The sequence below is a fragment of the Felis catus genome, chromosome F1 (genome assembly GCF_018350175.1).
Source record: "Felis catus isolate Fca126 chromosome F1, F.catus_Fca126_mat1.0, whole genome shotgun sequence".
NCBI classification, from domain to species: domain Eukaryota; kingdom Metazoa; phylum Chordata; class Mammalia; order Carnivora; family Felidae; genus Felis; species Felis catus.
The window spans coordinates 23,025,337-23,050,795 of NC_058384.1; the positions used below are offsets into that span (position 1 = coordinate 23,025,337).

Genomic DNA, 25,459 nt, shown 5'->3' on the forward strand with positions numbered 1-25,459 from the left:
TGCTTCGGATTCTGTGTCTCCCTCTCTCTCTGCTCCTACCCTGCTCATGCTCTGTCTCAAAAATAAATAAAAACATTAAATTTCTTTTTAAAAGAATGCTAGGCTCCTAGAAATGCCTACAAATTAAGCTGAGTGGTCAAAGACAAACAAGGTTAGATCTAGACCGTTTAAGTGCCTTCCCCAAATCAGGATAAACTAACAGGACATTAGCCTGGAAGCCTCTGCCAAATTCTAAACAACTTTACCTCAGTAAATCCCCTCACCTTTAATCTAGGAAACTTTCCAGCATGCTCTTCAGTCACATGAAGTTGCCGTCAGAGCCCAGTATACCTCATGTGTCCCTGGAACGGGTTTGCCTCTTGGGGGCAAAGTGGCAGGGTGGATAACTAGGTTTGGTATGAGGTCTAAATGGCCCCAGAAGGTTAGGATAGGGACTGCAGGTTCTCCAGGCTGTTTTCTTTTTCCAAAAGAGGGCAAGACCAGCAAAGAACGGACTGTTCTCCGAAGGGATAGCCGCCCTCGGACAAAACAGAAATCCGGAGGTTTTTATAGCAACACTAATAGAATAGGCCTTCTCTGACCCCTCCAATGGTTTTTTTCTATTACTGAATCCTCTCACCCCTTCTTCCCCCAGCGTGCCTCTCTTCTCACTCACAATCTCCACGCCCCCTCCTCACTCACCACCACCCTCCAACAAAGGTAGGGGCCCACGGCCGACCGCAGACTTTCGGGTCCACTGTGGCCAGCCCCAGTCTAGGGCGGTTGCCTAGATGTAAATTTGACGTCGAGAAATCTAATCTCCCACGTCCGATCTCCGGCTGTTGTGCCTCTAGGGGGAGGCAGAACAGGTGAGGGCGGCTGGAACAAACCAGTTCCGGCACAGTCCGAAAGGGTGAAGTGAGGGTGCGAGGCGAGGAAAGGAGACGACCGCGCGCTAAGTAAAAGGAGGCGCGCCCCAAGCACTGCCTGTCTCCCTGGGATCACCTTGCCTTGACCTACTTGAGCCCAGCAGGAAGGGAACGAACCCAAGGGGGCGAAGGAGAAGGACGGGGCGGGGCGAACGGTGGGCGGGGCCGCGAGCCGGAGCTTTCTGGTGCTCGCTTGTGATTCGCCGACGGTTCGAGCCGGAAGCAGCCTGGAGGCATTGGCGGCGGCGGCGGCGGCGCACGTGGTGACGTGCGAGGGGGTGCGGCGCGAGCGGGCGGCGGCGGCGGCGGCGGCGGCAGCAGTGTCTCCGGGACGCGCGTGGAGGTCGGTCGCTCAGAGCTGCTCGGCAGTTTCTCCGCCTGCTGCTTTGGCGCGGCAGTGCCAGCGAGCGAGTGAGCGAGTCCCCACGAACCCTCGGTGGCCCTGCCCCCTCCTCGCAGCCTCCGCTCCTCATCCCGCTCGACCGCTCCCCCCCTCCGCGGCCTCGAGGCGCTTTCCGTTGCGCCGATTCCCGCCCGCTTCCTCCTACTCCCCATCGAAGCACCAGACATGAGTTTTTCCATCTCTTCAGAGATGAACCAGGTAATACGCGCAGGTCCTAGACGGTGGAAGAGGAAGAGGGTGCGACCGGAGTCCTTGCTGAGAGATGGCGCGGGCGGCTGGGGGAGACGGTGCGAGACGCGGAGCGGCGTCCTGGTCCCGGGGGAGGACGCTCCAAGTCGCTGCCGCGGCTTTCTGGGGGCGAGGAGCCGGCGCCGCGCGGGGCCCGCGCTCCTGGAGCTGCCATGGTTGCCGGGTCGCGTCGGCTGCTGAGGCGCGTGCCGGCCGCCTCGGAGAGAGCTGGGGCATAGGAAGTAGGGCGGGAGTTCTTGCTCGAGGGAACCTCGTGGGCCTGGGTCAGGGCGCCACGGGGCAGGAATGACTACCGGAAGGAGGGCGCGGGAATCTCTGTATTCCCGCTGTCAGGAATCGACTCCTAGTGTCTGGGTCTAACCGAGGTCCCGACTTTCCTCCCTGAGACCTCCCAGGACCCGGCGCATGTGGACCGGGAGCCGGTCCAAGGCGGCATCTGTGCCTGGGGCCTGGAGTGGGGTGGCACCGCGTCCAAGATCGCCGTGGGCCGCGGGGTCCTTTGTTCCCGCTCCACGTTGCCCGCTTTTCTTGCCAAGCGCGGGGAGAAGAGGGCGGGAGGAGGGAGGGAGCGGCTGCCCTGACGTGTCGGCTCTGAATGACTGCTTGGCCGGCCAATCCCGGCCGGGGGTGTGCGAGCGCTGGGCGCCTCGCCTTCCAGCCTTGGGAGTAGTGGGCGCCCGCCAGGCCGCGCGGGGAGGAAGGCCTGGGGCTACAGGACACTCCAGTCACTCTGGGGCCGTCGCCACTTTCCTTTTTACCAAAGCAATCGGCGGAGAGGTTTGCTCTTTTTCTGTCCTTATACGCATCTTGCAAAAGGGTGTTTATAAGTTCTTAATGGTAGGAAAGTATCAGGCAATATCAGATTGAGAATGTAAGAAGACTTAGACGCAAATATTTTAGAAATGGATTTACTTTTTTCCCCAATACATAGTAGACAAATCTATTGTTTGAAACATCTGACATTTCAAAACCTATAGTAAGTAGAAATCAGATGCCTGAAGACCTGGTTTCCTAATGTCTGTTGCCAGTGATGGAGGGGATTAGAATACCGTGGTATCAAGCTGTTCTTTGAGGACTTTGTGTGTGGTGATCCTCTGTCTAGTAATAAGTAACAGCTCTGGAAGCTTAGTACTATTAACAGTTGAACAAGTACGGCATGGACTAGACTAATCAGAAGCTATATTTTTCTTTTAATAATTCTAGAACTAGCAGTTGATTTAAGGATAGCAAAATACTGGTGAATAGCATTGGGCATAATCCTGCTGTAACTTCTGTCTTAAAGATGCTGAGGAGAGTAGTTGTATTTGCATATCTGGTGATGAGGCGAACACTGACTATTTAGAATTGGATTAACAATAGTATCATATAATGCCATCTGGCAGGCTACTTGTCAAGTGTCTATAATTTGGTAGCTGGTGGTAAAACCAGATTAAAACCATTGACCTAAAAGAGAACCAGAATGATTTTCCTCTGTTTTTCCAATAAATGAAATCACTGTAATTAATAGATAGCAATTTTTTAATTCATCTTAATTTGTAGTTCTGTTTTTCTAACTTTACCCCCCAAAACAGAGGATCCCAGGTTTTGGTTTTAGTTTTATTGTCGTCTTTTTTGCCCCCCCCCCCACCTTTTCTTTACTTTTTGTTCTTGTTTTAAAGTAGGCTTCATACCCAGCATGGAGCCCAACACTGGGCTTGAACTTACGACCTTGAGATCAAGACTTGAGCTAAGATCCAGTCGGAGATTGAGCTACCCAGGCACTCCTAAATTAATGTCTTTTTGGCTACTTTGGAGTGGGGTTTTGTTTTTCTTGCTTGAGATATAGTTTAGATGGCAATTGATGTCATTTTACAAGTGTGGTTTTTTAATGTAAAATGTTCTCTTATTGAGGAAATGTCTTAATCACTGAATACTAAGATGAGGTACCCCTGAAAATCATTTCATTGACTTTTCAACAATATGATTTTGAACCTCCTTGAAGGATCTCTTAGAGGCTGAAAAGATCCTCCTACCTACTGTGCTAGAGAGTGTGAATGGAGGAATTATGAACAAGGAAGTGATCTCTGGGTTTTTGTTAGAAGCACAGAAAATACATGCTCATCTTCGCTTGCAAGCTTGAATCACCACCTTATAAATGGTTTCTAAACCTATCTGTATTTTTCCACCTATCAGATCAGTATTCTTACACTTTTGGTATCAACCTGGATACCCAACAGGTACCTTAGCATAAAAAGCAAATTCCTCTTATTCTTCCTTCCTAACTTTGAGCATGCAGCAAACTAAAGATAACTGTTAGGTTTTTTGGAATTCTAATTTTGGTACTAATTTTGATAAGGATACCACACATATCCAAGCTAAAATATCCTTACTGTCTTAGGATAAGCAGGGGTATATAATATCTTAATGTCTCTGCTTCCATATTTTACCTGTTCCTCCAGAACATCCCCCACATTTCTGCTAGAATGTTCTTGCTATAATCTTTTTCTATTCTCCAGCATCGTTTAACCCTTAGCATTGATCTTTCTTCCTCTCGCTCTGTTTACCATATGCATGCTAATAGCTGGAGTTTCTGGAATACGTATGCTCTCATACCCCTTTCCTCTTTTGTTTGAGCTATTTTCACTGCTTGATTTACCTGTCTTTTTTGGTTGGTCTGTGAAGTATTCAGGGCTGAAGAATGGCGTTAACTCCATTGGTATTATGAGCATCCCATTCCATATTGTGCCTGCCATATGTTTGGTGCCATAAATGTTTGTGGGATGTATAAGAGTTCAGAACAATGAGGATGGAGCAAGTGAGTGAGTTTGGTGAGTTTTGATATAGATGATGGTGACAGTAGTTTCAGAGGTGCCACTGGGAATTTGTAACTTCTGGTCTTACAGAGATTTACTTTGTATTATTATAAAGTCTGTCCTTTAAAAATAGAGTTTATTTTGTGAGTGGGCTGCCCTCAAAACATTGCCTTGAAACTTAAATATTTGTAATTTTCCTTGAGCTTTTAAGGATGCTTTGGAAGTTTGGTGATAACATTTTATCTTCCACTTACTGAAGGCCCGAAAAGAATTTGGAGGGGAGGCCACATTGTGCCTACCTTTCTTACAACTCTTGGATAAGACCTGTTGAACTGTATTTCAGTTAAGTTAATCTTTTGGGGGTCTGTGGTAACATAACATGTGGGCTTCTGGTGGTTACTAAAGCAGTTTAATACTCATTTATGAGTCTTCTGTTTCCCTTTTCTTGCACTGGCCATACTAAGGAACTGAAGTGTATTTACCAGAATGTATTGTATTTGACCCAGTTTTAATTTTAAAAGTGGATTAATGGAATGTATATTTTAAATACCAAAGAAAAAATTTTTTAATTTTAATTCCAGTGTAGTTGTGTTAGTTTCAGGTGTGCAATATAGTGATTCAGTAGATCCATATTTTGCTCAGTGCTATTAAGATAAGTGTACCCTTAATCCGCTTCACTTTTTCACCTGTACCCACCTTCTCTCTGGTAACCATCTGTTTGTTCTCTATAGTTAAGAGTCTATTTTTTGGTTTGTCTTTTTTTTTTTTTTCTTCATTTGTTTTTTAAATTCCACATATGAGTGAAATCATGTATTTGTCTTTCTCTGGTGTATTTTGGTTAGCATTATACTCTCTAGATCTGTCCATGTTGTTGCAAATGTTAAGATTTCATTCTTTTTTATGGCTGAGTAATACCCCATTTTGTGAGTATGTGTATGTGTTTACGTGTACCCCACATCCTCTTTATCCATTCGTCTATCAGTGGACACTTAGGCTGCTTCTGTAGTTTGGCTGTTGTAAATAATGCTGCAATAAACATAGGGGTTCATATATTCCTTTGAATTAGTAGTTTCGTATTCTTTAAATACCAAAGAAGATTTTAAGTTTTATTCTTTTATATAACTCTAGGATGGTGGGGCTTTTGGTTAGGCTTTTTAAAGAAAAAAATCTGCTCACATTTTTATTCCACCAGTTACTGAGCTTGAGTTTCATAGACCAAACTGAGATCTTCTGTACATTTTTAGAATAGTTTGAAACTCAGTTTGCCCAATGCTTACTTTAGTGAGAGTGAATGTGAACACTCAAAGACATGGTTTGTAGGCAGGAGTTGATAAGACCTCCTCCAGCTTCGGGGTAGGTGAGAGTAGGGGCCTACAGTATGTGAGGACAGTAATTGAGTAAAATAAGTTTGCTGCATTAACTTAAATGTCACGTGATCTTGGGCTAGCTCTTAAAATCAAGTAGGGTTGTATTGATCATTAAAGAGATAAGGATCATACTAAGATCTTGATATACTAGAAGGTCATCAAATACTAAATGTAGAACTCACTCTGTTGCGGAACTAATAATACTGTACAAATGTGTATGCCAAGAGTTGCTCTAGAAGTTCTCCAGTGTTTGCTCCCAATGGACTGAAGTGATTTTAACCATGTCTTGTTTTTCCTCAAAATTTAAGGTAGAGCTTCCAAATTATCAAACATAAGTAGATGCCATTTTTATTCTTGGTTAGATCAAGACTACTTTACAGAAAAACACTGAATAATGAATAAAACTGGTCAGCGTTTAAAATGTTTCTAAATCTCTGTATCACAATGTTTATGGTTTTTCAGAAAGCACATTTTAAATGTATTGCCATAATTTGCATGGAAGCTCCCTCTGTCCTCCTCATCCCATTTCCCCTTCTTTTTTAAAGGCAACTTAGGGAACTGAAGTGAGGAGTTACCAACTATGTCTGTGGATTGGCTACCCAGTATATACCATATATATAAAGATCTTCTTAATTTGAGCTAGGTCTTGGCTGAAAATGTTTGAAGGTTTCCTTAGGATAGTGTGTTTTCTCTGTGTACATGGAATTGTGTGGTAATTGGGAATCATTTATTAGAACTGATTTCTTAAAAGCTGAACAAACTAATGTAGGTGCAACTGTAGAGCAGAGGAAACCAATATTACATAATGGTATGATACAGTTTCATTGCAGGGGTAAGCATTGACAACAATCCCAACCTGAGTCAGAATTACTCAGGTTTCTTTGAAATAGAACCTAAGTTATGGAGAAACCAGTTAGGACATATGGGTCAGACCCATTACAGATTGTGCATGTGTTGAACTTAACACGACATTTTGTTCACTTAGAGTTGGACCAGCCTTCAGTGGATTCTGGGTTAAGTGATTACTCATTCACCCAAATACAATTGTTAGATTTAGAATTCTGTGTACGATTGATGCATAAGGAAAATCCAGGTAATTTTAAGATGTCCGTTTTAAAAAGTATGCATGTCTTTCAAATAATTTACTTAGTTCTAGTTTCCTGAATTAGACAGTGGTGACATAGCAGTTCAGGTGATTAAAAAATAAGAACCATCTGAATTTGACACTTGTAGTTGATGACTTGAAAATGAGGTAGGAGGACCGAATATGATTACTTTGCAGATTTGGTTTGGACCAGAACTATTCCAGTGGGAGTTTATTACTGTAAACGAGAAAAAGGGCCATATAGAGAACAGATATCAGTAGTTTCCCTTTTGTTTATTTAGTTCACTTCAACAAAGTGCTCATCTTTATATTTATGTTTCTAGGCTAGTTTTGGTAGTGGGGAGATGGGATGGATACAAAGATGAGCAAGACAGAGGCTCTGCCTTCCAGGACCTTAAATCAAGGAAGATAAGGAGGTCCACAGAAGCCAAAACCAGAGCAGATCAGCTGGAAGATGACACAAGAGAAGGTTTAGTATGTGGAAGATAGGGAGAAACTTCTCTCCACTGGGGGGATTGGGAAGGGCTCTATGGAGGTAAGATTTTATCTAGCAGAGGTTGGGTTAAGGGTATTCCAAGAACAGAGAACAACTTGAACAAAGGTACAGAGACTGGGAAGAGCAGACCACATTTTGGGAAATAGTATATCTGGTTTGACTGGAACATTGTATACACGTCTGGGAATGATGCCCAAAGGTTGCTTGCTGGCCGGTAAAAATGGACAGGAATCTAATAGTAAAGAATATTAGATTTAACCAATATTTATATTCTCTAATCTTGTGCTTACATATCTCACTTAATTGATACACGTTGTTAGCTTCTGTCTTCCAGGGAAGGGTGTTTTGTTTTTTGATCACCTGAATAGTTGCAGGTTAAGTGAAAAATGTTTAGGTATAATTGCATTTGTCTTGGTTATTTTCTGTGTTAGAGCCGTATACTTCAACATTTCTTTCAGATAAGGACTTTGTATGATATAATCCACTTAGATCAATGACAGTCTTTGATCATTCTGAGTATCTAAAATTTGTCATTATTGCAGATTATGATGCATGATTATCACAGAAGAAATTCATGTCTATAGCTTTTAAGGACTTGATTACATCATTTCAAGCCTGATAGTTTTGGAATCACCATTAGAGCTTAAGACACCTCTGCCTTCACTTCAACCACCCGTCTTCATACTTTGAAGAAGTGCTGAGTTTTAACACTCCTTTGTCCTTGGATTATTTAAGACATCTCAGAAATACATTTCTCACCAGTTCAGTAGGTAAGTGAATATTCGTGCCCAATGAAACATTAAGACACATTGTTTTTCAGAAGACTATGCCAGTACACTAATAGCCTTTTCATAATTTTTTTAAAGGGGAAGTCAGTAATCATTTGTAGAAAAAAAATTCTATTTTTTTCTTTTTGTAAACTTTTGAATTTAAATCAGGGCATACTAAAATCTATTACTGCTTTTTAATGATGGCTTTGTATAGGCATTAGTGAGTTCACAAGGTGAAATGGACATTTTTTAAAAGAACATTAAGTGTCTAGCATGTATTCCTAGGAGATAAGTGATTTGGAATATCTGAAACTTGCAAAGGGGACAGATTTAAGTTTGCCTATTTATCCATTTCTCTCATTTGGGAGTAAAGGAATGACAGCAACCCAAATCAAGGAAACCTAGAAGTGATGACCACATTACATCCTCCAGGCTTCTTAAATTGCTCATTGTATGGGTTTGGGCAGGGTGGGTTTACATTTCTTTCCCTTCCCAATGAATGTTCAGGGAAACCTGGGCAAAAGTGTTGAGATAGTCACTGCTGTATGAATCCTTAAAAAGACTTGAGGACCAAAATATAGCTGTACAAAGACTTGGACATTCAGTGCCAGTGTTTTCAGCAGTGTTTTTGTGTAATAAAATTTTTGTGTTGTTGATAGGATGGAATTTGAAAATAAAGATACTGTATTACTCTTTAAGGTATAATTATAAAAATCATTGTTCACTAGTAAAATAACTTGGCTTTTTTTGTGCTCTTTAGCCAAATTTGTAAGGAAAAATGATTCCCAATGGATATTTAATGTTTGAAGACGAAAACTTTATTGAGTCTTCTGTTGCCAAATTAAATGCCCTGAGGAAAAGTGGCCAGTTCTGTGATGTTCGACTTCAGGTATTTAAAACTTAATTTGGAAACCTACAAAATTAATATTTTATTTCTAAAAGCAGTAAGTTCTTGGATATGCTTATTTTCTTTTTCATGGTAGGCATTTGATGAAATAACTTGAAAAAACAATGATTTACCTATAAATATTAGATAAAGGACCTGATGTGGTAATTAGCTAGAGAAATAAATAGTCCACAGTACTTCTAATTGTAATTCCTCACAATTTCAGGTCTGTGGCCATGAGATGTTAGCACACAGAGCAGTTCTGGCTTGCTGCAGTCCCTACTTATTTGAAATCTTTAATAGTGATAGTGATCCTCATGGAATTTCTCATGTTAAATTTGATGATCTCAATCCAGAAGCTGTTGAAGTCTTACTGAATTATGCCTACACTGCTCAGTAAGTACTTTATAAAGTGTATAATTAGGGGATGTCACCAGGAAATTCCAAGCCTTGATTTATTTGGATTAAGTAGAATCTGTGTTTTAAGGCCTTGGTATCCAAGTGATAAATAACTTTTCTTTAACAGGTTGAAAGCCGATAAGGAATTAGTGAAAGATGTTTATTCTGCAGCAAAAAAGCTGAAGATGGACCGAGTAAAGCAGGTAGAGTACCAGAAGTAACATATAAGGAGGGCTGTTACTAGCAAGTCTGCTTTTACATAGTTAAGATGCAGAATTTCTCATAAGACATTTGTTAGTCTCAAGAACTTGAAAATGGCCCTTCTTCCCCCTAGACAACTGAATGTGATTTTAACCAGTTAGCTGTAGTAATGTAGCAAGGTCATAACTTCCTCTCAGATAATTTGAGCTAAATTCTTGCTTTTCCAGTAGTCTTCACTAGCTGGGTGGCTGTGTTGGTCACTGGTAGCAGGGTTTAAAATATTCTTGGGGTGCCTGGGTGGCTCATTTAAGCATCAGACTTGATTTCAGCTCAGGTCATGATCTCGCGGTGAGATCAGACCCCCTGTCATGCTCCACCCCGTCATGCTCCGCACTGGGCTTGGAGCCTGCTTGGAATTCTCTCTCTTTCTCTCTCTCTCCTCCTCCTCCTCCTCCTCCTCCTCCTCCTCCTCCTCCTCCTCCCCCCACCCTCACCCTTGCTCCCTCCCCGCCCCCCCTCTCTCTCAAAAAAATAAACATGTAAAATATTCTTGTTTTTCTCAAGAATTAATCACACAACTTACATTCTCAGCTCACTGTTCTACACTTGGAAGTTCCTCTGTAAAAGTACTCCTTCTAGAATGTAACACCATTGAAAACTGCCTAATAATTGGTAGAATAAAAAGCATTTAATTCTCTAATTTGGGGGTCAGTAAATTGCAAAGCCTCAGGCCAACTGCTTGTATAAAGTTTTATTTGAACACAGCTTTTATTTACATAGGGTCTCTGGCTGCTTCCACCTGCAGTGACAGAGTTTAGTAGTTGTGACAAAGACATTATGGCACAAAAGCCTAAGCCCTTTAAGAGGAAGTTTCCTGGCCCCTTCTGTAATGTCACTCCTTTGCTTAAAATCCTTCTGTGGTTTATAGCACATACCCCTCAAGTTAGCATTGCACATTTTCCCTAATGTAGTTGCTGTGTTTCCAAAATTGTTTTCCTACTTGTCTTTTGCTCCAGCCAAACTAAATTGGTCCCAGCTTCTTCCCTACTTCTATCTGCATTCAACATCATCTCTTGTGTAGATCCCAGTTCAGATACTGTCTTCATGATAAAGTCTTATCTAATTATTCTAATTGGAGATACTTATCTGCACATTGCATATGCGTTAATACGGCATTTCAGTTTGTTGCATCTTTCCGTAAACAACTTAGACATTTGTACGGCATTCTTTGATGTTTATTGTTTGCATACATCTATTCTTCCCAGAGTTAACGTTGTTCTGTTAAGGCAGTGGTGTTTGATTCATCTTTGTATCTTCACAGAATGCTTACATATTGAGTATTAAATATTCATTAAATAAAATATATGTAAGTGTTGTCACTTGTGTATTTCTTTTCCCAGGTTTGTGGTGATTATTTGCTATCTAGAATGGATGTTACCAGCTGCATCTCTTACCGAAATTTTGCAAGTTGTATGGGAGACACCCGTTTGTTGAATAAAGTTGATGCCTATATTCAGGAGCATCTGTTACAAATTTCAGAAGAGGAAGAGTTTCTTAAACTTCCACGGCTAAAGGTAAGGGGTAAAATCTATAAAGATATATATGTATGTATACACTACTTACTTACAGTTGCTGAATCTTTGTCCATGTTTCAAGCATGGTTGTGAGAAGGTACATTGAAATGATACTGTTATTTTTTAGCAGTGTAACAGTTTGCTGCCTACTGGTTTGTTTTTACAGTTTTCTTACAAATGAGAATAAATGTATGGGATGAGATTGGGCATCTGTGACCATTTTATTAGGAAATTGCTCATTAAGCTGAGAATTAAGAGACTCAACACTGATCTAAGTGTCATTGTTTTTTCCTAACTCTAGTTGGAGGTAATGCTTGAAGATAATGTTTGCTTGCCCAGCAATGGCAAATTGTATACAAAGGTAATCAACTGGGTGCAGCGTAGCATCTGGGAGAATGGAGACAGTCTGGAAGAGCTGATGGAAGAGGTTAGTTTTAAAGTAAATGGGATGCAACAATTCTTAAAAATTATTTTGCTATAACAATGAAGGATTCCCTTTCACTTTTATTTTATAACCATGACCCTAAAGAATTTAAATTTTGCTATAGGTACCCCTAAGCTGAGAAACAGGGGGGGTGTCCAGGTGAGCTGAATGAACTGTTCAGTTTGGTCTTCTGCTTTTCTTTTTTATTTCTTTGCTTATTATGTGCTGTTAACTTCCTTTAAAGTAGCATGTAATTTGCTTTAGAAATGGGAGGTGGTACTGAAATTTTCTGTAGATTCTTAATTTTTCTTCACAGGTTTTTGCTTTAAATTTGATAAGTAGGTAAAAGCTTCTAATGGTTGTTCCTCCCCATTGATTTATCTCCCCATAGGTTTATTAACAAAACTAGGATACCCAAGACTGAAGAAACAAGAAGAAACCTCAAGTGTATTGACACGTAAAGAAGCAGCAGTCCTGCCCCAGTTCTCCTAAGAAAAATCCGCTGTGGGCAGAGAACGATGATGATTTAATGGTGTTTACTCCTTTACAGGATTCTTATCTTTAAAGCTTTGTGTTTTTTCAATGGTGTTGTTCATACGTACATTCACTTAACTTTTGAAAAATACCACAAGACAAACTTGATGGAGAAATGGTGGGAATTAAACACATGCAGATGGAGCAGTGGAGTGACTTTGAATTTGTCATTCCACGAAAGGCTTTCCAGATCTGTTAGGTCTTGAAACATACTGTTAGCATTATCTTCTAAAAAGGCTAACAGGTGATTTTTACATTTTATATCATTTCCCACTTGAAAATCAGGTGCATTGACCATGTGTTTGCATCTGCTGAGGGAGGTGTCTCTACAGCTTGTTTTGAGTTTTGCATTTGCTTTTTATCTGTTTTTCTTGACATTGCCTACAGGACAAATATGTTAATGCAAATCAGAGCACTTCAAAGGTGTAAACCATAGTCCATATTTTACTGTAAATATGTATATGCTTTAAGAGCCCATATATTGTATTAGTGCCTTTTTTTTTTTTAAATGCTATATAATAGAAGCTATGGAAAAATGAAGATTTCTTTCAAGCCAATCAAGCCAAGGACTCTTCGGCCAGTGTTAGAAGATTCTGTATTTTATTTTTGTTTTTAAAATTTTTACAACCATGACATGTATTTTCTTTACTTCGGGATCCTGCCAGAGCAAGATGTCAAGAAGTTCAAGAAGCATACTGGAGGTTACCTTGAGGCGTTTGTGTGATCTGCATACTAGTGGAGTAGCCATGGAGACGGTAGCCACATGGGTGTTCTGTTGCTGTTTTGCAGGTTCAAACCTTGTACTACTCAGCTGATCACAAGCTGCTTGATGGGAACCTACTAGATGGACAGGCTGAGGTGTTTGGCAGTGATGATGACCACATTCAGTTTGTGCAGGTACACATTGCACATCTGAGGTAACCTCAGGTTAAAATGTGATTAGAGCATTTTCTAGTATACTGAAATTTTCCTTTAAGAAAGGAAAGTGGAAGAATTTCATTGGTATATCTGAACAGAAACATTTTCAGGACAAAACAAGCATATCTTTCTTAGATTTACTACTGTTTCTCCACATAAAAAAAAATTCAGCAAATTAGGAAACCACATTTAGATTTTTTCTCAATGAAATAGGATTTACAGGTAGTAAGAAAACAAGGCCAATAAGATGAAGCAATGTAGAAATTTATTTTTTTTGTTAGATTACAAAAAATTGTTTGCAACAGGGAATGGGTGTTGTTAGACCCAATTAAAAAAAAAAATGTCAGGCATAAAAATTTTTTAGTTTCTAGACAAAAATTTAGAGAAAAGGACACACATCATAAGTGTCAAATAGTGAACTCACTAGTTTAAACACTATTTGGGTCCAGAAGAGATTTCTGTGGCCCGGGAAGCCTTCCCTTGCCTCTTCCCAGTCATGTCCTTACACAGCCCTAAAGGAAACCATTATTCTAACTTCTGAAACAATAGCTTAGTTTGCCTTTGAAATGTATATAAATGGTCATACAGTATGCATTCTTTTTGTTTGACCTTTAGCTTCAACGTTGTATTTGTGAGGGATAAACTATAAAGTAGGCAGAGTTAACCCAGTTTTAAGCGGTGTTTTCTTTACCAGTTAGAAGGTAAATGAGACTCAGAAGTGACCTGAATGGCAGTTGTCAGGTATTCTGTGGTAGTAGTGGCCAAGTATTTTTATGTTTTACGAAAAGTGTTTGGGTTTAAATTAGTTGAGAACTTTGTTCATAGTTTGCATTTTGAACATTTAGGATATTTTCCCTCATACTCTAAAGATACTTTGTTGTTTTTTTGTTGTTGTTGTTACTTTTTCAGTAAGCAGCCGTTGAGTAAAATGGCAGACTATGATGTTAGGACACAGAAATATGTAAGAGACAGTTTCTGGTTGCAGAACCATCTATAGCAGTAGATGAAAACCGTACAGTCTTATAAGAGGGATCTACAAAAGGCATAAAGGGGAAGGGATAGAGGAGCCAAGAGGAGAGAAACTAAGGAAATTTACAGAAGAGGCAACATTTGAACAGTCTTAGGATTTAGAAGAGCTTGCAAAGCAGATGAGAGTGTGTCAGATAGCAAAAACCCGTGCGAGGTCACAAGATTGGGAAAGTAGGTAAATGCCACTGGGTTAGGGCTTAATACTTTATCCTACAGGTGGTGGGGAATTTTCAAAGAATTGTAGACAAGGAAGTAGAGTGACATGAACAGATCTATTTCCTTTTTTTTTAGTGTTCATTTTGAGAGAGAGAGAATCTCAAGTAGGCTCTGTGCTCACAGCCTGACGTCACACAGGGCCTGACGTCATGACCACGAGATCATGACCTAAGCCAAAGTCAAGAGTTGGATGCTTAACTGACTGAGCCACCCAGGGGCCCCTGGACAGATATATTTCACAACTTTAATAATAGTGAAAAACTGAGCAGTAGTCCCAACAGTAGGGGCATTGGTTAAATACTGTATTTCTGTACAGCAAAGATCTGTACATTAATCATTTTAGACCCGTGGTTAACTATCAGGTGGCAGTCTCTGGGTCATGGGACTCCAGCTGATCTGTGGTTTGTTTCGTTTTGTTTTTCTTTACTAAATGATTGCGTTAAGCCCTTCTCTTTTTCTGGCCAAGTACAGAGGGTAGACCCAATTGTGAGACCAATTTATAGATTACTACAAGCAGTAGTTTAGTTAAAAAAAAAATGAGGGCTTGATCCAGGAGCATGAAGGAGGAAAAGTGGACTCTAAGCATTTATAGTTTCAAAGGTTGAGTGAGTCCTTAGTGATTGTTTAGAATAAGAAAATTAAGGAAAAGGAAGAATTTGAAAAAGCAGGATTCTGATGTGACTCATTAGAAGGTGGTTCCCTGGATAAAGATCATGAATAAAATAGGATGAGGGGACACATTAGGCTTGAGAAATAGGAAAAGAGGTTGAGGAGCCATTAGGAAGGAGAAGATTAGAATCAAATTGTGTTAGAAAGCTAGCTAACATAAGCAGAGAAAGTTTGAACAGAGGAAGACTAAATTGTGTCGGATCATTCTTTTGGAGGTCATGTAAAATATGGTTATGGGTATCTCTTCACTGGTTTTGGGAGGGCACTTGGTAACCTTTAGTGGGTATAAGTTCCAAAGAGTGTAAAGTTAAGAATATCTTAGCTTGAGAAGTAATAGTGGTTGAAAAAGAAATAGCCACCGGAGATTACCCCCTGGGGAGCCAGAGGCAAAGAAAGTGGGGCCAGTGGGTAGCGCATGGGAGGAGTTAATACAGGAAAGTGAAGACAAGGGAGAGGAAGGGATTGTATTTGAAAATGTTCCAGAAGGAATATAAAGGCGTTAACCAGCACCTCTGTATGACTTGTTAGTTATAAAACACTAGTAGTCTTCATTGTTAATCATGCGTTCCTCTTTCACATTGATTTTTTCAATTATAATCCATACGTTAGAACAGTTTTGTTACTATAATAAAAGCTCTTAATGCCAGCAAAAAATGAGCAGGCATATATCCAATTCAGTTCCTCTGAAAAGTATTTTTCAGGACAAAAGTGGCAGTTACAAGAAACACGTAAAAGTATATTTCTTCAGGACCACCATATAGGTATCATAGAGTGCTTTTCTAGACAAACCATATCAGACAAAAATAAAAAATAGAAATAAGACAATACTAAAAGAACCAAACATTCACAAAAGTAGTATAGGAACACTCAGAGGGAGAAATAGGCAAAGCTACAAATTTTCAAATGATTATAAAAGAATTACATTGTGTACTTGTATAGGAGTTCCTTTGATGGCATCATCAATTTGTGATACTTTGGATCCCTTCTTCCCTCAGGTTGGGATGGGGTTTTATGTACCTTGGAGTTTCTAGTAGCAGAGACAAAAATCTGTCATAGTATAAAAAGAGTGGCTTTATACTCAGAATTTCTATTCTTTTAGTTGTATTGCCTTAGGCAATACATATCTTTTCTGAGTATTGTTATCTATAAAATGGATTAGCAGCATTGCCCTTACTCCATTAAAAGAGATGAGGTGAATAAAGTGCCTAATTATACCTAGGTATATGATAAATGTCAAAATAGAATTTAATGGTAACTAATTAACATGGTACATTTTCTGCCTTTTCTCAAAATAGCCAACATATGCTATAACCATGCTTGTTGACTGGCCCACACCAAACTTCTGATAGTTTTTTCACAGCTTTAAGTAGCTACCAAATTTTTTTCCTCTAAGTTGTTAACATAGCTTTTTGCTTCCATAAGAAACAAATTTCTACTATAAATCTTAGCTACCCATGTGGCTCTGGCCCTGGGGATCAAAAGAAGTGGATTGGCACACTTGGCGTCAGGTACTGAAGTGGGGGTGGTACCTGTTCATTTGGTAGGTCCTCTTAGGATGTCTCTGACTCTTCTAATGCCATATGATCATATACTTTAAAAGTGTCAAGGACTAATAACATAAGAAAACCATCAAAGGGAACTCCTACACAAGAACACAATGTAATTCTTTTATAATCATTTGAAAATTTGTAGCTTTGCCTATTTCTCCCTCTTAGTGTTCCTATACTACTTTTGTGAATGTTTGGTTCTTTTAGTATTGTTTTATTTCTGATTACCATATTTTGTCTTTTGATATGGTTTGTCTAGAAAAGCACTCTATAATACCTATATGGTGGTCCTGAAGAAATATGCTTTTAAGTGTTTCTTGTAACTGCCACTTTTGTCCTGAGAAATACTTTTCAGAGGGACCGAACTGGATATGTCTGCTCACTTTTTGCTGGCATTGTATGAAGGATATCCGTACATATGATTTAATTAGGTTTGATAGTTTCTTGGAGACAGTGGGCTAAATGTAATCTTTCAGATAATTCATACCATTTTAAATTAATAATCTCTTTTGAAAGATGATTCTATACTTCATATAAAGAGTATGTGAACTTTGAGCTTATGTAAAGAGTTTTTTTTCTCTTTTTTTTTTTTTTTTTTTTCCATTGAGGTATTCTCATACTTGATCTACAACTTGCTTTTTAATTGCTTAAATTGAGCTTTTCCTGACCAGGCTCCTTGTATAGGTGTAGTTGTTTCATTATAAGTGGAGATGGAAGTATGCTAGTAATTTGTGTCAATTGGAAAGTGTTGGTTTGTGTTAAATTTAGGGTTCTTTAAATGTCATACATAAGTGAAGGATTCTAGGTGTTTTTTCAGTGTTGTGGAATAGCTCAGGAACAGAGGTACACCAGGTATGGTCTTTGGCTAGGTTTCTGTAGCTACCTTTTGATTTTGCAGAAAAAGCCACCACGTGAGAATGGCCATAAGCCGATAAGTAGCAGTTCCACTGGATGTCTCTCTTCTCCAAATGCTACAGTACAAAGCCCTAAGCATGAATGGAAAATCGTTGCTTCGGAAAAGACTTCAAGTAAGTGTATTACACTCATCAGATTGTCTTTAACTTATTTTTAAAGAAGAGTGTTGAGTGGAACCATTTAATAACTTGGAAGTTGACTATTTGTGGGAAAAACTCAGAAGCCATTAGATTTGGAAAACAGTAGCAGATCGTTCCAGTCTGGGATCCGGAATCCAAGTCAGGATCACACAGCAAACAAAAGTAGTAATAATTGCATCTTAAACATAGAACTCTTATGCTTACAGATAACACTTACTTGTGCCTGGCTGTGCTGGATGGTATATTCTGTGTAATTTTCCTTCACGGGCGAAACAGCCCACAGAGCTCACCAACAAGTACTCCAAAACTAATTAAAAGTTTAAGCTTTGAGATGCAACCAGATGAGCTGATAGAGAAGCCCATGTCTCCCATGCAGTATGCGCGGTCTGGTCTGGGGACAGCAGAGATGAATGGCAAGCTCATAGCAGCAGGTAAGAACAGAAGGATGAGTGTTTTCTTACTGGAAAGTTTCAACTGGCTAAGCCCCTGCATGGACATTTGTGCTTCCTTTGATGTGAACTTTGGAAAGGGAGGGTTTAATATGCCTTCTTCCTTGGCATTCTACTTTACCACATTCTAAAAAGACCAAGAAATACAAAAGTAAATACTATTGTATTGCCTATCCTTTAAGTAAATGTCTGTTTCTAATTCTTAAAAAACTATAAAGTCGTTAAATTATTCCATCCTAACTTTCAAGCCAAGACTAAGCAATTTACTCATACTGATAATGTTGTTCGGCTGTTAGAAGCCCTGAGTTAAAACATCACCTAATGGGACCTTAATAGGTTTGTGGATAAAAATTCTTTTTCTCTTTGTGCAGATTACCTAAATCATTCTAGACAAGAAACCCTCATGTGGTTTGAGATCTTAAACATGAATCTTGATGGTTCTTTTACCAGGTGGCTATAACAGAGAGGAATGTCTTCGAACAGTTGAATGCTATGATCCACGTACAGATCACTGGTCCTTTCTTGCTCCCATGAGAACACCAAGAGCTCGATTTCAGATGGCTGTACTCATGGTAAGGAAGAAGCAATCCATGTTTAGCTGTTTCTCATAACTTCAGAATGGCAGAAATTCTGATCTTGTACTTTTGACTTAGGGCCAGCTCTATGTGGTAGGTGGATCAAATGGCCATTCGGATGACCTGAGTTGTGGAGAGATGTATGATCCAAACATAGATGACTGGATTCCTGTTCCAGAATTGAGAACTAACCGTTGTAACGCAGGTAAAATTACTTTCCTTCTGAGATAATCAGTATTTAAATATGGTAATTAAATTATCAATATATAACCTTATTTTATACTCATATAGGAGTATGCGCTCTGAATGGGAAATTATACATTGTTGGTGGCTCTGATCCATATGGTCAAAAAGGACTGAAAAACTGTGATGTATTTGATCCTATAACAAAGTCATGGACAAGCTGTGCTCCTCTTAACATTCGTGAGTTGATTTGGGTTTTTTCCCCTCAAGTTTTTTTGTTTTTTTAAGATCTCAAAATCAATTATGTGTAGTATGCGCACTTAAAGTTTTGGGAGATAAAGTAATTTTGGTTTGACTCGATTTTATAGGTAGACACCAGTCTGCAGTCTGTGAGCTTGGTGGTTTTTTGTACATAATCGGAGGTGCAGAGTCTTGGAATTGTCTGAACACAGTAGAACGTTACAATCCTGAAAATAACACCTGGACCTTAATTGCACCCATGAACGTGGCAAGGCGAGGAGCTGGTGTAGCTGTTCTTGATGGTGAGTGTTGAGATTTGGAAAGGTGAAGAATAGGGAGTGGCAAGAGTTTGTTATAATATTCCCAGAGAATGTCCATGATAACTAAACACTTGTATAATAAGAAGTCAGAAGCAGACATTTTTTCTGATGCAGTGGGCATTGGTGGTTTGTCTTTTAGAAGTCATTTGTAATCAGACTCGGTACTTGAAGTAATAATATAAATATATTAACACACTAGCGTGCTTCAGATTCTGTGTCTCCTTCTCTTTCTGCCCCGACCCCACTCATACGCTCTCTCTCAAAGCTAAATAAATGTTTTTTTTAAAAAAAATTTAAAACTACACAGTATTTAATGCTGACATTTTATGTGTCTGAAAATAATTAACTGTTCTGCATATTTGAAAATAATTAACTGCTCTGCATATATATTTGAAAATGTAATAACTCTTGGTCTGTTTCCAAGAAGTTTTTGTACTAAAATAATTTTATAGAATTGGAAAGCTCAAGAAAATGTTCAGTATCTGAAAACTGCTTTTCTATAACTTTTTTTTGAATTAATTCTGAGGCACTGGACTAGTACAGAATCTCCAGTGCACAGAACTACTCTGGCTTGCTGCGTACTAGCTGCTTCTTTAGGCAAGTTGTTCAACTTCTTTGCGCCTCATTTCATCTGTGAAATGGCAGCAGTAGCAGTTACCGCAAAGAATTGTGAGAATTGTGCTTCAGTTAGAGGCTGCCCCTCTCTTTGTAAATTGCCGGAGTTCCATCTATGAATGGGTTTACTTGCCGCGTTAGGAAGGCATTTAACAAGGACTTTTGGTAGAATGAGCAGGTATTTCTACTAAGAACCACCAATTTTAGCAAAAAAAACTTAGGAGTTTTTTTCCTTCTCTAGATTTACCTTGTTTCATTCTCTTTTAGGAAAATTGTTTGTAGGTGGTGGCTTTGATGGTTCTCATGCCATCAGTTGTGTGGAGATGTATGACCCAACTAGAAATGAATGGAAGATGATGGGAAACATGACTTCACCAAGGAGCAACGCTGGGATTACAACTGTAGGGAACACCATTTATGCAGTGGGAGGCTTTGATGGCAATGAATTTCTGAATACGGTGGAAGTCTATAACTTTGAGTCAAATGAGTGGAGCCCCTATACAAAGATTTTCCAGTTTTAACAAACTAACAGGCTTAGTGATGTAATTGTGTTTAGTAGAGGTACACTTGTGAATAAGGAGGGTGGGTGGGTATAGATGTTGCTAACAGCAACACAAAGCTTTTGCATATTGCATATTATTAAACATGCTGTACATACTTTTTGTGTTTATTGGGAAAGGAATGCAAAGATGAAGGTCTGTTTTGTGTATTTTTAGGACTACTTTGGTTATTTTACTTTTTGGAAGTTGATATTGTAAAAGAATAAACCAAGACTTGATCGGGCATGTCGTTTCAAGAAGTCCCCTCTCCTCCACATTTGTTTTGCCAATTTGCACATTAATGACTCTTCCCTCAAACATGTATTATGGGGCAAGAGGGTAAGGTTTAAGATCGAGGCAGTTGGGTTTTTTAAGGGCCCTTTTTCAATAACTGGAACACTATACAAAAGAGACTTATTTAACTAGATGACAATGACTATTTTTGTTTTTATTAAAAGAAAGCTGACATGCCTACCAAGATTTAATCTTTTATGATTGCCTTTTTATAACTTTTTATATTCTCAGCACAGTGCTTTACATATTGAAGATGTGGCAGATTCAAATTACTGAAGCAGACTGGCGGTCTTAAAGGATGCAGGGTGAGGGGTTTCTGTTGTACACCCAGAATGCAAACTTAAAAGCTTTTGCCTCAGTTACTGGTTGTTTTTTTTTTTTTTGAGAATACAGTACTGATGTTTATTTGAATGGAGTTGCTGAACAGTAACATAGCTGTGATTTTTATTTGAAACACTGATTTCACATACTTTGACTTCTTGAGGGTATATTTTATATAGCAAGACATTTAATATATAAGAACGGTGAAGTACTTTATTTTCTAAATAATTCCTGTCTTTATTTATCATTAACAAAACAATCCTAAATAGCAGCCCTCGATTGTGGAAGAAAATTAAACTGTATTGGGTTTAAGAATTCAGCATTTATCAGAACTATGTTTTTGTTCAGTTTTTCTATTCACATGGATAAATACTGGTTGGGGTGACTTTATCGAATGTGTAGTGCTACACATATAACTGATGGTGCCAAAATTAGCACATCCTAATGCTTGCTGCCGATGCAAACATATTAAAGGTACTTTGCAGGAAATCCTTGCACCATGGAATTAATATCCAGATGTTGTTTGTGTACTCATTCATTACTAAAAGTCTTGGGGACAGTTTTTTTTGTTTTCCCAGTAATGATGAGCTTAAAGTATTTGTGGGAAAATAGTTACCTGACATGTCTGAAATAAGAGCTGATGGTAAGATTTTTTTTTCTCAAAGAAGATGAAGAAGCACACAGGAATCTAATGAGCCAACTAGGACAAGATTACCAGTGGCTGACTTGGGTTAGGAAGAAAATTGTTCCCACTGGTACTCTGACACCGTATTTCTCTCATTTATTCTACAAAGAACCATCGTGAAAGTTAACCTGGTAGCATTGTATTGCTGACTATATTTGTTGCTGGTTTGGTTCTAGACTAAAACTAGGTTGGCAGATTTGAATTTGCCTCACAGGGTGACTATTTTTTTAAATGGATCTGCATATGTTTTATTTAGTTCAAGGAAATAAACTTTTAGTTGAGGATTCAGCAGTAAAATCCTTGAAATTACTTCTCAGTTCCTAAGTAACCTCTAATTCCTAAGTGGCATTAAGCAAATATGTGTCAATATTTTGGGTTAGAGTTTTCCAGTATTCTGTTATTAATGCCAAACAGGTAGTTTGGTGGTGAAAAGTATGTTTTTCAAGTATGTTTTGAATATAAAAAGCTCCCATAAAGGCAAAAAAAACAGTGCTCAATCACAAGTTGTTTATATTTATCTGCATCTAAAAGGTACCTCTTGAGGGAAGGAGAAAATGTGAATAGCCTCAACATAAAGTTTTTACCACTAGTATGGGTTTTGGAGTAGTTTAGAAATACCATTGGTAATAATTACCCTTGAGGTCAGTTGTAATACCACATAAAACATACTAGATTCCTAAAACAGCAAAATTTTAAAATGACCTGCTTTAATTCACAATAGTTGGTTATACTCAGGTATGACTTTTACTGTGACTTTCAAGGTAGGGTTTTGATTTTTGGCTTCTAGTTTGTCACATATACTTATCCATTCAACATGTTTTAGAATTCCTTATAGTTTAGGGGGAAATCTGGATCTGGGATTGCGATGCAGTTCTAGAATCCTTGTCTAGTATTCTAGGTGTGCACTCTGTGATTTCTCCAGATCGTACAAGTCTTAAACTTGAAGTAGGTAACAGAAAGAGTCCCTGGAGGAGATTTTTGCAACTCCAGAGTTGCCTTTGGAAGAGTATGAGATCACAGAAGATTTTGTCTCTATAATATTAGTCATTTATTTGTATCCCACTTGGTTCCAAAAAAGGATTTGTTGAGTCTTTCGTAGAGTGACGCATAAGATACACAGTAAATTAACTAGGTGAAAATAAAGAAAAACAAGGAGACACCAGTGTATGAATCTTTATATTTAATAAGGTCACAACACAAATTTGGTCCTGTAAACAAGAGACGTGTTAAAAAAGTTAAACTGTACATGAGAAAGGAAGATGGCAACAATATTGGCAACAACATGGATGGATCTTGAGCCCATTATGCTGAGCAACATAAGTCAAAGATGAGTACTAGATGAATACCACTTACATGTGGAATCTAAAAAAGTTAAAGATGTAAAAAAAAAAAAAAAAGTAAAATGGTGGTTACCAGGGGTGAGGGAGGTAGAGAGGAGTGGTGGTATTTAAGGGTACAAATTTGTAAGAAGTAATAAACCTGACCTAATGCATGGTATAATGAATATAGATAATGTTATGCTATAATTATGTAATGTGATAAATATCACTCCATGGCTGGCAGTTATGTTGCAATATATAAATGTATCAAAGTAAGCTGTACACCTTACACAATATCAAATTCATTTTTTTTTTAAATCAAGGAAAAAAAGTTGAATCCTCTGTAGGTTAAAAAGTAATTACTATGAAGAACCAGTTTCTTTCATAATAAAACCAGAACATTCTCAGTTGTAAAATGATGCTTAGCAACAAGTACCAGCAATAGTGGCCACAAAACATTTAAACTTCACTATTAATAGCTCCATGCCTCCTCACTGGGGGTTGACTGAGAGAGAAGCAAAAACCTCAGTGTGTACAGGGTTGATAATCATGTGGAAATCTAAGAAGGACCTATGTCTGGGTACATGGCTACACATTTGCTCACAGTGAGCAAAGGAAGAAATTTTAGCCTGGAGAAAAGGCACACACAATACCAAGCTGGGATGAATGAAAGAAATGAGGGAATGACCCAGAGATGAACTCACCTACAGCAAGTTCAGAGTGAGAGTGGCTGTATTAAAAAGTTGAAAGGCATCTACCAAATGCAACTAGTCCAGTAATTAGCAGGGCCAAGTATCTAGTAAGGTCACTCCCAAATCAAAGTAATATCTACCTCCTGCAATAAGCAAGTGCTTTGTCTCTATCTTAAGCAAAAATGGTACCAAGTCTTTAAAGGTACAGGCTTGAAAGAATGTGCCTGATAAGTGACTGGTGCCCAGAACTCAAAACTTTAAAAAAAAAAAAAAATTGGCAAAAGATTTGAACATGACACTTCACCAAAGAAAATAAATGGATTTCAAAACAAACATGAAAAGATGTTATCATAAATCAGTAGGAAAATGTAAAAAGCAAAATGACCTACCTATTAAAAATACCAAGTTCTGGTTAGGATGCCGAGAAACTGCTGGAGGAATTAACAAAATGGTAAGGTCACTTTGGAAAAGTTTGACAGTTTCTGACAAAATTAAATGCCCTGTGATACAGTAATCACCCTTCCTAGGAATTGATTCAAATGAAATGAAAATGTTCACACAAACCTGTATGTGAATGTAGCTGCTTTTATTCAGTCACCAAAAATAAGTCAACATAGCCTTCCAACTGGTGAATGTATAAATTGGTGCATCCATACAATGGAATACTACCTAGGAATAAAAAAGATGAAGTACTGATTAAAAACAACATGGATGCATCCCCGAAGCATTATGCTAAGTGAAAAGCCAACCTCAAGGCATTTACATAACATTCTGGAAAAGAGGAAACCAGTGATAGCAGACACCTGAATGGATGGCTTCCTGGGGTGTGGATGGGAATTGACTACAAAAGAGCACGAGAGCTGGTGATTATTCTGAAAAAAACTCAAAACTGCACTTAAAAAGGTTTTATCTTTCTAGCTTAACCAAAAGGGTGCCAAACCTTTTAAAAGAAAAGGCTTTAAAAAGGGGACTAAGAGATACCTGTATTTTACCTCCCTAGAAATCCCAGTAGGGAACCATTGATTCTACTGGCAAGGATTATATACAGACCTAATGTAGTTTAGCCCATGACCATCAGTCTACAGTAGAGTTGCAGAAGCTAAGTAAAGATTAGAACTCCTGAAGAATAGGATGTTAACACCAGTTTGAGTTAGCAGAACTGAGTCAAACAACTAGCTGGGGTCTGGGTGTCTACCACCTCACCTTCCAGTTTCATAGCTGATAACGGGTTGTTTTCACTGGAGTGGGTTTTTTTTGGCAGGATAGCCAAAGAGCCATCAATTGGGAGGCTGATTGGCCTGTCTAAATCAGCAAAGGGCTTTGGGTGGCATCACTTCCTGAGAGTGGAAGATGTGTTTGATTATTCAAAAGTGAAATCTATTTCTTACAGGAGAGGTAAATTCATCCTCATGGAATGAAAAAAATATGCTTGAAAAGGGCTCCAGGGGTGCCTGGGTGTCTCAGTTAAGTGTCCAGCTCCTGTTTTAGGCGCAGGTCATGATCTCACGGCTGGTGAGGTTGAGCCCACATCAGGCTCTGGGCTGACAGCTCAGGGCCTGCTTGAGATTCTCTCCACCCTCCCAGACTCACATGCTGGTGTGCGCGCTCTCTCTTTCTCTCTGAAATTAAATGTTAAAAAAGGGGGGGGGGGGATCTCCAACAGATAGGTGGGCTGGGGTGGAGCT

General features: G+C 39.0%; 3 protein-coding genes across 6 annotated transcripts in view; 1 reads left to right on the forward strand and 2 right to left on the reverse strand.

Moving 5' to 3' along the window:
• Positions 1–1,887, reverse strand: part of LOC109495616 (proline-rich receptor-like protein kinase PERK2) — a 315,475-nt gene extending 313,588 nt beyond the window's left edge. The window contains exons 1-2 of the mRNA XM_023247452.2: positions 1,000–1,887; positions 264–518 (exon numbers count right to left, since the gene is read on the reverse strand). Coding sequence (XP_023103220.2) covers positions 332–518; positions 1,000–1,490 — 678 coding nt within the window. The 5' untranslated portion in view covers positions 1,491–1,887 and the 3' untranslated portion in view covers positions 264–331. The remainder of the gene's footprint in view (positions 1–263; positions 519–999) is intronic.
• Positions 1,370–21,567, forward strand: LOC101083392 (influenza virus NS1A binding protein). Of its 2 annotated transcripts, none has more exons than XM_011291008.4 (15): positions 1,370–1,509; positions 7,863–8,090; positions 8,851–8,979; positions 9,203–9,372; positions 9,503–9,578; positions 10,977–11,150; positions 11,452–11,577; positions 12,898–13,005; positions 17,386–17,515; positions 17,749–17,973; positions 18,442–18,563; positions 18,645–18,771; positions 18,858–18,989; positions 19,118–19,291; positions 20,192–21,567. In XM_011291008.4, the coding sequence occupies exons 3-15, from the start codon at positions 8,869–8,871 to the stop codon at positions 20,443–20,445; spliced, it is 1,929 nt and encodes a 642-aa protein (XP_011289310.1). In that variant the 5' UTR covers positions 1,370–1,509; positions 7,863–8,090; positions 8,851–8,868; the 3' UTR covers positions 20,446–21,567. The 2 variants fall into 2 exon arrangements, with proteins under 2 accessions (XP_011289310.1, XP_003999291.1); XM_003999242.5 differs by lacking the exon at positions 1,370–1,509 and adding an exon at positions 2,183–2,337.
• Positions 21,568–24,339: 2,772 nt separating this feature from the next.
• SWT1 (SWT1 RNA endoribonuclease homolog) overlaps positions 24,340–25,459 on the reverse strand; it is a 104,459-nt gene continuing 103,339 nt past the window's right edge. For all 3 annotated transcript variants that reach the window (XM_019821726.3, XR_006591689.1, XR_002151149.3), the window contains one exon: positions 24,340–24,443. In XM_019821726.3, the coding sequence (XP_019677285.2) occupies positions 24,440–24,443 (4 nt within the window). In that variant the 3' untranslated portion in view covers positions 24,340–24,439. The remainder of the gene's footprint in view (positions 24,444–25,459) is intronic.

Bases quoted from the DNA above. Each gene is read 5' to 3' on its own strand.
- LOC101083392 (XM_011291008.4), top strand. From the start codon at position 8,869: ATGATTCCCAATGGATATTTAATGTTTGAAGACGAAAACTTTATTGAG. The intron at 17,516-17,748 runs GTAAGTGTATTA...TTATGCTTACAG, and splicing joins TGCTTCGGAAAAGACTTCAA to ATAACACTTACTTGTGCCTG. The intron at 18,564-18,644 runs GTAAGGAAGAAG...CTTTTGACTTAG, and splicing joins TTCAGATGGCTGTACTCATG to GGCCAGCTCTATGTGGTAGG.